Source organism: Brachyistius frenatus, unplaced genomic scaffold (assembly GCF_029030835.1).
Source record: "Brachyistius frenatus isolate BFR_SWC_R1_liver_20210118 unplaced genomic scaffold, ASM2903083v1 Contig_701, whole genome shotgun sequence".
Taxonomy (NCBI): Eukaryota; Metazoa; Chordata; class Actinopteri; family Embiotocidae; genus Brachyistius; species Brachyistius frenatus.
In genome coordinates this window covers 11399-19504 of record NW_027211300.1, presented here as the reverse complement: position 1 = coordinate 19504, position 8106 = coordinate 11399, and the positions used below count along the sequence as shown (strand labels likewise).

Genomic DNA, 8106 nt, shown 5'->3' with positions numbered 1-8106 from the left:
GAAGAGTTGAAGAACGAGGCTGTGAGTGAGGAAGAGTTGAAGAACGGAGGCTGTGAGTGAGGAAGAGTTGAGGAACGAGGCTGATAGTGACGAAGAGTTGAAGAACGAGGCTGTGAGTGAGGAAGAGTTGAAGAACGGAGGCTGAGAGAGGAAGAGTTGAAGAACTGAGAGTGAGGAAGAGTTGAAGAACGAGGCTGTGAGTGAGGAAGAGTTGAAGAACAGGAGGCTGAGAGTGAGGAAGAGTTGAGAACGGAGGCTGAGAGTGAGGAAGAGTTGAAGAACGGAGGCTGAGAGTGAGGAAGAGTTGAAGAACGAGGCTGAGAGTGAGGAAGAGTTGAAGAACGAGGCTGAGAGTGAGGAAGAGTTGAAGAACGGAGGCTGAGAGTGAGGAAGAGTTGAGGAACGAGACTGAGAGTGAGGAAGAGTTGAGGAACGAGGTTGTGAGTGAGGAAGAGTTGAGGAACGAGGCTGAGAGTGAGGAAGAGTTGAAGAACGAGGCTGAGAGTGAGGAAGAGTTGAAGAACGAGGCTGTGAGTGAGGAAGAGTTGAAGAACGAGGCTGAGAGTGAGGAAGGGTTGAGGGAACGAGGCTGAGAGTGAGGAAGAGTTGAAGAACGAGGCTGAGAGTGAGGAAGAGTTGAAGAACGAGGCTGAGAGTGAGGAAGAGTTGAAGAACGAGGCTGAGAGTGAGGAAGAGTTGAAGAACGGAGGCTGTGAGTGAGGAAGAGTTGAAGAACGAGGCTGAGTGAGGAAGAGTTGAACGAGGCTGTGAGTGAAGAAGAGTTGAAGAACTGTGAGTGAGGAAGAGTTGAAGAACGAGGCTGTGAGTGAGGAAGAGTTGAGGAACAGAGGCTGAGAGTGAGTGAGGAAGAGTTGAGGAACAAGAGGCTGAGAGTGAGGAAGAGTTGAAGAACGAGGCTGTGAGTGAGGAAGAGTTGAAGAACGGAGGCTGAGAGTGAGGAAGAGTTGAAGAACGGAGGCTGAGAGTGAGGAAGAGTTGAAGAACGAGGCTGTGAGTGAGGAAGAGTTGGAGAACGGAGGCTGAGAGTGAGGAAGAGTTGAAGAACGAGGCTGTGAGTGAGGAAGAGTTGAGGAACAGAGGCTGAGAGTGAAGAAGAGTTGAAGGAACGAGGCTGAGAGTGAGGAAGAGTTGAGGAACGAGGCTGAGAGTGAGGAAGAGTTGAAGAACAAGGCTGTGAGTGAGGAAGAGTTGAGGAACGAGGCTGAGAGTGAGGAAGAGTTGAAGAACGGAGGCTGAGAGTGAGGAAGAGTTGAAGAACGGAGGCTGAGAGTGAGGAAGAGTTGAAGAACGGAGGCTGAGAGTGAGGAAGAGTTGAAGAACAAGGCTGTGAGTGAGGAAGAGTTGGAGAACGGAGGCTGTGAGTGAGGAAGAGTTGAGGAACGGAGGCTGAGAGTGAGGAAGAGTTGAAGAACGGAGGCTGAGAGTGAGGAAGAGTTGAGGAACGGAGGCTGAGAGTGAGGAAGAGTTGAAGAACGAGGCTGTGAGTGAAGAAGAGTCACACCACATCACACACCAACACATCACACACCAACACATCACACCCCAACACATCACACCCCAGCACATCACACCCCAACCATCACACCCCAACACATCACACCCCAACACATCACAACAACACAACCCACCCCAACACATCACCCCAACACATCACACCCCAACACATCACACCCCAACACATCACACCCCAACACATCACACCAACACATCATCCCAACACATCACACCCCAACACATCACCCCAACACATCACACCCCAACCATCACACCCCAACACATCACAACAACCCATCACACCCCAACACATCACACCCCAACCCATCACAACAACCCATCACATCACACACCAACACATCACACCCCAACACATCACCCCAACACATCATCCCAACACATCACACCCCAACACATTACCCCAACCCATCACACCCCAACCCATCACACCCCAACACATCACACCAACACATCACACCAACCCATCACACCCCAACATAGCACACCCCAACACATCACACCCCTTCCATAACATAGGCTCCAGAGCATATCTTTCAAGGATAATCACTCAAAATATCCCAACATGCCTTCAATTTCTCGGGTCCACACAGCGTACTTGTACTCTTCATGTCAAATCTAAATTAGGACACATGGCATGAGCACGGGTTGACAGATTGCTGAGGTACTGTACCTTGGAGCTGGCTGTCTTTTTCCGTTTGGATGCGGTCTTGTCTCCCTTCAGCTTTTCCTTGTCATCTTCCTCCTCAACAGAGTCGCCCTCCTCGCCTTCGCTGCTGCCATCGGCAGTGTTCCCCCCCTCCTCTGTTTCTGATGAGCTCTGTTGCTGGATGGCCTGTGTTAAAAAAACACCCATCATATGTTTTGCGGAAGTAAAAGCAGATATTGCTGACATCTCCACATCTTTTCTTTTGTATCTTAAAGTTTTGTGGAGGCAACAGCATCATGTGTGCTCCCCTCGTTCTTCCCTCTGATTCACAGACTGAACAGCCAACTGACCTGATAGCCTGTGAACTTCACTCCGGGGTTGTTCTCGATCTCCCACAGACCCTCATTGAAACCTTTCCTCTTGTTGGACTTGCCAAATTTCTCTTTATACTCCTTGTAGGGCAGAAGATCCTTTGGACCCAAGAATGCACTTAAGAAGAGGAAGACACATTTACAACGACTACTGTTATTAAAACCATCAGGAAAACCACCGCACGCCTCGTTTAATCATAAGATGCTTATTCATAAAAGATATTACATTTTGTTTAAAGTCTACATACATACATAGATATATACAAAATGTCAAACCTCCGCACTTTTTAGAACTTTAAACAATATTATATTCAATGCATTTATCGGTTAACCATGAGCTGTTCAACAAAGAACAGGTCAACACACATGTTATCTAGATGCACTATAATAGCAGATATGACAAATGTCTCAAACTTAGGTCTTGTGTAGACAACTGAGTGAACTCCATTTGTGAATAAACACTGTAAGATGTTGCTTAAAGCTGCACAAAAGGCAGGTGGACCTTGAGTCAAAATAATTTAGTCAAACTATAATATAGATATAGATTTTCCAAAAACTGAAGAGCAGGAAAATGTGCAGATATTAAAAATGTTTGAGTCCCAACTGTATCACAACTCCATGACATTATTCGAATAGGTTAATAAGAGGTGTGTACGTTTCATGGGTCCCAAAGAAGAAGATGGGGTACTTGTTGGCAGGCGGTTTGACAGCTCCTTCAGGAAGCTCATCAATCTGAAGGACAGGAAGACACAAAGGTTACATTCCTTATGAGGCTGATCATTTTTCAGACTGCCATATTAACTTCATTGATCCTGTACAGGCTGCTGTAGCAGTGCTGAGGGCTGCTGTGCTGTCATTCAAACAGTAAAGCACAGCGCTGGTGGAGAGAGAACTTGTTGGAGAGGTTGCAAATGAAGCCTGACAGTAACTCCATGTGCGCCATAAATCCGAGGCCATACTGCATGAGAGCATGCACCCTCAACCAGACATGTATTCACAGTGAAACAGGGCGCTGGAGGTTACCTCAGGTCAACTACGGGCTCATTTATTCCGCAGGTGACAGCAAAATGCAAACAGGAGCTTGAGTGAAACACACGCCGTTGCACTAGTTGGTTGAAAATATCAACACGGAGCAGGATGGGGCAGGTGCAGAGAACATGGAGCCCGGTGCACGTCTGCACGCTTACTGAGGCTGCAGCACCGACGGGCAGAGCGAACGTGTCCGTGCGGAGTCCCCGCAGCATCCCTCCTGCTCCCCGGCAGCAAAGCAGCGGCCGTATTGTGTACATCGACCCCGCCTCCCCGCGCTCCCAGCCCGGCCGCATCCAGACTCACCCTCGCCGGCCAGTGCGGGTATCCCTTCATCTTAGCGAAAACCAGATCTCCTGCCTTGTACTCCCGCGGCCGTGGTCGAGCCATGTCGTCGGATAGATGCTGAGATTAGAGATGACTTTATAATCCTTTTGCAGTTCTCCCCGGGGCCGTCAACGCACAGCTAAATTATCGACCATCAGTGTTTTTATATCAACACTGCAGTTTACACGGAAATAAATAATTAAAACACGCGGAAAACGGGGCCTGACACAAGGCTACCTCCTTACGCACGGAGTCAGGTGTAAACGGGATGGAGAATGGCCTACGTCGGCGCAGGTACCTGTAAGAAACGCAAAGTCTGTCAGAGGAGGAAGGATCCAACTTCCGGTCTTCGAAATAAAAGCAAAAGTTGATGCACGTCGTTAATATTTATTGTGTGAGCTTAAAATTGACAGTGGCCTTAAGGAGCAAACACAAAAACATTTAACTAAACACAAAAAACACTAAACGCAAACACATTTCTGTCTTTTGTGAAATGTTTTTGCGTTCTATAAATTGTTTTTGTGTTTTGTGAAATGTCTTTGCGATTGCATTAAATACATAAGATAATGAGTTAAAATAAATACAAAATAATATAATAAATTGATATATATATAAAATTATATATATATATATATATATATATAGAGAGAGAGAGAGAGAGAGAGAGAGATGTAATGCATATACGTATGTGATTTAATGTAGATGTAAGTAATATTTTGAAAGCTTGTAGATCCAAAGTGATTATTCCCTTGAAATATTTCTACATATGTTAGTTGGAGGCATTACTATCATTGTCTCACATTAAAGATGAGTAAAAACTGGCTCAACTTACCTTGTTCTCCCTACATATTTTTTTTTTTTTTAGGCCGATAGGTAACAATATCTCTGCCTGCTTTTTAACATTTCTTTTCTTATATCTCTATCAAGTCCTCTAAATGAATTGAATAGTTACAACAGCATTTGTTTATTAAGTGTGTCGATCGAAAAAACTTCAGCTGGTTGCTCTTTCAAGGAGTCGATTTATTCATTGTTTTATAACCTTGTTTCCCAAAAAGTTGAGACTCTGTGTAAAATGTAAATAAAACCAGAATGCAATGATTTGCAAATCATGTAAACTCATGTTCAATTGAAAATAAACCAAAGACAACATATCAAATATTGAAACTGAGAAATTTGATTGTTTTATAAAAAATATCTTCTCATGTTGAATCTGATGCAGCAGCACGTCTCTATAAAGTTGTTCCAGGATCATGTTCACCACTGAGCTGCATCACCTCTTCCTTTAAAAACACTCTGGAAACCTTTGGGAACTGAGGAGACCTGTTTCTGGAGTTTTGAAAGTGAAATATGGTCCCATTTTTGCCTGATAGAGGATTTCAGCTGCTCAACAGTTCAGGGTCTCCTTTGTTGTATTGTTCATGTCCTGATGCTCCAGATGTTTTCAATGATTGACAGGTCTGGACTGCAGGAGGCCAGTTTATCAGCGGACTCTTCTACTAGAGAACCATGCTGTTGGAATACGTGCAGAATGTGGTTGGACGTTGTTCTGCTGAAATAAACAAGACCTTCCCAGAAAGAGACGTTGTCTGGATGGCAGCATATGTTGCTCCAAAACCTGAATATATCATTCAGCATTAATGCTTCCTTCCAGATGTTCAAGCTACCCATGCCATGTGCACTAATGCATCCCTGTACCATCACAGATGCTGGCTTTAGAACTGAGCTGATAACAAGCTGGATGGTCCCTCTCCTCTTTAACCTGGAGGATGCAGCGTCCATGATTTCCAAACAGAATCTCAGATTGTGATCCATCAGACCTCAGGACAGTTGTCCACTTCACCTCAGTCCATCTTCAATGATCTCGGTCCAGAGAAGGCGGCGGTGTTTCTGGATCATGTTTCTATCTGGTTTCTTCTTTGGAGAGTTTTAACATCATTTGTGGACGCAGCGATGAACTTTGTTCACAGACGATGGTTTTCACAAGTGTTCCTGAGCCCATGCAGTGATTTCCACTCCAGAATAGTGTGTTTTTAATGCAGTGCTGCCTGAGGGCCCGAAGATCACCACCATCCAATATTGGTTTCCAGCCTTGTCCCTTGTGTTCAGAGATTTCTCCAGATTCTCTGAATCTTTTAATGATATTATGAACCGTAGACGATGAAATCCACTAATTCTTTGTAGTTTTACGTTGAGGAACATTATTCTTAGATTGTTGAACTATTTTCCAACACAGTCTTTCAGAGTGGTGAACCTCTCCCCATCTTCACTGCTGAGAGACTCTGCCTCTCTGAAATCATCTTTTTATACTCAATTATTTTACTGATCTGTTGCCATGGTAACCTCATTAGTTGTCAGATGTTCCACCAGGTTTTTTTTTTTTGTGTTTTTTTTTTTTATCTTTACACAACTTTTCCATTCTTTTGTTGAACATGTCACAACTTTTTTGACACGTGTTGCTGCCATCAAATTCAAAATGAGCAGATATTTTTCAGAAAACAATAGAATTTCTCCGGTTCAACATTTGATATGTTGTCTTTGATCTATTTTAAATTAAATATGGGTTTATGTGATTTGCAGATCATTGCATTCTGTTTTTATAAAAAAAAATAAAAAAAAAAAAATTGTAAACAGGGTTGTAAAAGCTTCTAATTTTCATTGTTATTTTATTTTCTTGCAGCAGCTGATGGTCCTTCTTCTGCATCTGAACTGCTCTCTGAAAGCTGCTCGTCCTCTTTGACCTTTTCGTCCGGAGCTCCCATCTCTCTGGAGCCTGCGTTTGATGTCGAGACCTCATCACTGGCTTCCTGCAAAATCCACGAGCTCTTTAATATGCTGCTGATTGTAGTCCGCTGCTCCACAGCAGGGTGCAGGATGCTTCGGATCAGCTCCTTCACCTCACATGAAACAGGTGGAACGTTTGGGAAGTTAATGTTGTGCTTCATTTGCATTTTCACCATCCTCCTATTGTTGGAGGTATTGAAGGGTCGTGATGCATAGAGCATCATATAGAGCACCACACCCATGCTCCACACATCAGACACCTTGGGGTTGTATGGACAATTTCTCAAAAGCTCCGGTGCTGCGTAAGATGAAGTCCCACAGTAGGTTTCACTCAGCACCATCTGGCCGGCTTCGTACGTGAGCGTCTTGCTGAACCCAAAGTCGCACACTTTGAGGTCGAAATGCAAGTCTAGCAGCAGGTTTTCACATTTCAGATCTCTGTGGGCCACGTCCCTGTCATGGAGATACTGCACCCCCCTGCACAGCTGTTTGAAGAGCCTGCAGCTGGAAGTTTCCGGTACGGCTCCTCTGACAGCGATGTACTGTGAGAGGTCTCCTTTCTCACAGAGCTCCATCACCATGTACACCTAGAAACACAAATGCACTCAGGAAAATAAAAGCACCGTCATGTGTGATGGAGGTGAATCAAATCAAACCTGATCCTGCAATACAAACTTTGGCCCTGTAGCTATGGAAACTTCCATCTAGTTTTCAGTTCAACGTGTTTGTGTCACATTGTTTGTGAGTAGATGCAGCAAGAACTATAAGATCTATTCTTGTCACGGTATTTTCAAGATGGGATGTTAAAAAACATAAATTAATAAAAATAATTAAAAAATATATGCGCAGTGTGTGGAGTGTGTCAGCTGGCGGTGCCTGGGTGCTCACCCTAAAACAGAAAGGACGAAGTTCTTACCGTGCCCATGCGTGATTCAAAGATGTCATACGTCCTGATGATGTTGGGATGTATTAGAGATCTAATAATCTGTCTTTCATGAGGCAGGAACTTTTCCTTGTAAGTAAGAGTGATTTTTTTAAAGGAAATAATCTTTACAGCAACGGATTTCTTCACGTATGTGGAATATGCTTTCACAACTTTACCGAAACCGCCTTCACCCAGGTGGCTCTGAAAGGTACAGCCATGTCTCTCCATGAAAACTTTATCCATCGTGGATCTAATGAGGAATCCTCTCCAGAACCTGAATCCAGTTTGCAGTGAACTATTCAGACTGGTGCGAGTTCTGATTCTGAATCACAACATTATGACATCACAGTCCAGAAGCAGAACTTTCTGTTACATCACAGGTGAAAGAAATATATACTTTTTTGTGTTTAAAATATACTGACATATTCAACAGTCCACTGCAAATATACTAGCAAAGAATTGTACTTTCTGCAAATATATAAAAAGTACAC

General features: G+C 44.0%; 2 protein-coding genes across 2 annotated transcripts; both read right to left on the bottom strand.

The window, feature by feature from the left end:
* Positions 1–1883: 1883 nt before the first annotated feature.
* LOC138615119 (hepatoma-derived growth factor-related protein 3-like) lies at positions 1884–4207 on the bottom strand. The gene is made up of 4 exons (XM_069688741.1): positions 3889–4207; positions 3209–3285; positions 2533–2671; positions 1884–2368 (listed from the first exon to the last, which is right to left on the bottom strand). Exons 1-4 carry the CDS (start codon positions 3970–3972, stop codon positions 2141–2143), a joined length of 528 nt encoding a protein of 175 aa, XP_069544842.1. The 5' UTR covers positions 3973–4207; the 3' UTR covers positions 1884–2140.
* Positions 4208–6572: 2365 nt separating this feature from the next.
* Positions 6573–7858, bottom strand: LOC138615118 (testis-specific serine/threonine-protein kinase 1-like). Its single transcript, XM_069688740.1, has 2 exons — positions 7607–7858; positions 6573–7277 (listed from the first exon to the last, which is right to left on the bottom strand). Exons 1-2 carry the CDS (start codon positions 7856–7858, stop codon positions 6573–6575), a joined length of 957 nt encoding a protein of 318 aa, XP_069544841.1.
* Between the last annotated feature and the right edge of the window lie 248 nt (positions 7859–8106).

Excerpts from the sequence above, each read along its gene's own strand:
- LOC138615119 (XM_069688741.1), bottom strand. The coding sequence starts at position 3,972 with ATGGCTCGACCACGGCCGCGGGAGTACAAGGCAGGAGATCTGGTTTTC. Across the intron at positions 3,286-3,888 it reads ACCCGCACTGGCCGGCGAGG|ATTGATGAGCTTCCTGAAGG; the intron begins GTGAGTCTGGAT and ends CCTGTCCTTCAG. Across the intron at positions 2,369-2,532 it reads TGAAGTTCACAGGCTATCAG|GCCATCCAGCAACAGAGCTC; the intron begins GTCAGTTGGCTG and ends TTTTTAACACAG.
- LOC138615118 (XM_069688740.1), bottom strand. The coding sequence starts at position 7,858 with ATGGATAAAGTTTTCATGGAGAGACATGGCTGTACCTTTCAGAGCCAC. Across the intron at positions 7,278-7,606 it reads TTGAATCACGCATGGGCACG|GTGTACATGGTGATGGAGCT; the intron begins GTAAGAACTTCG and ends TTGTGTTTCTAG.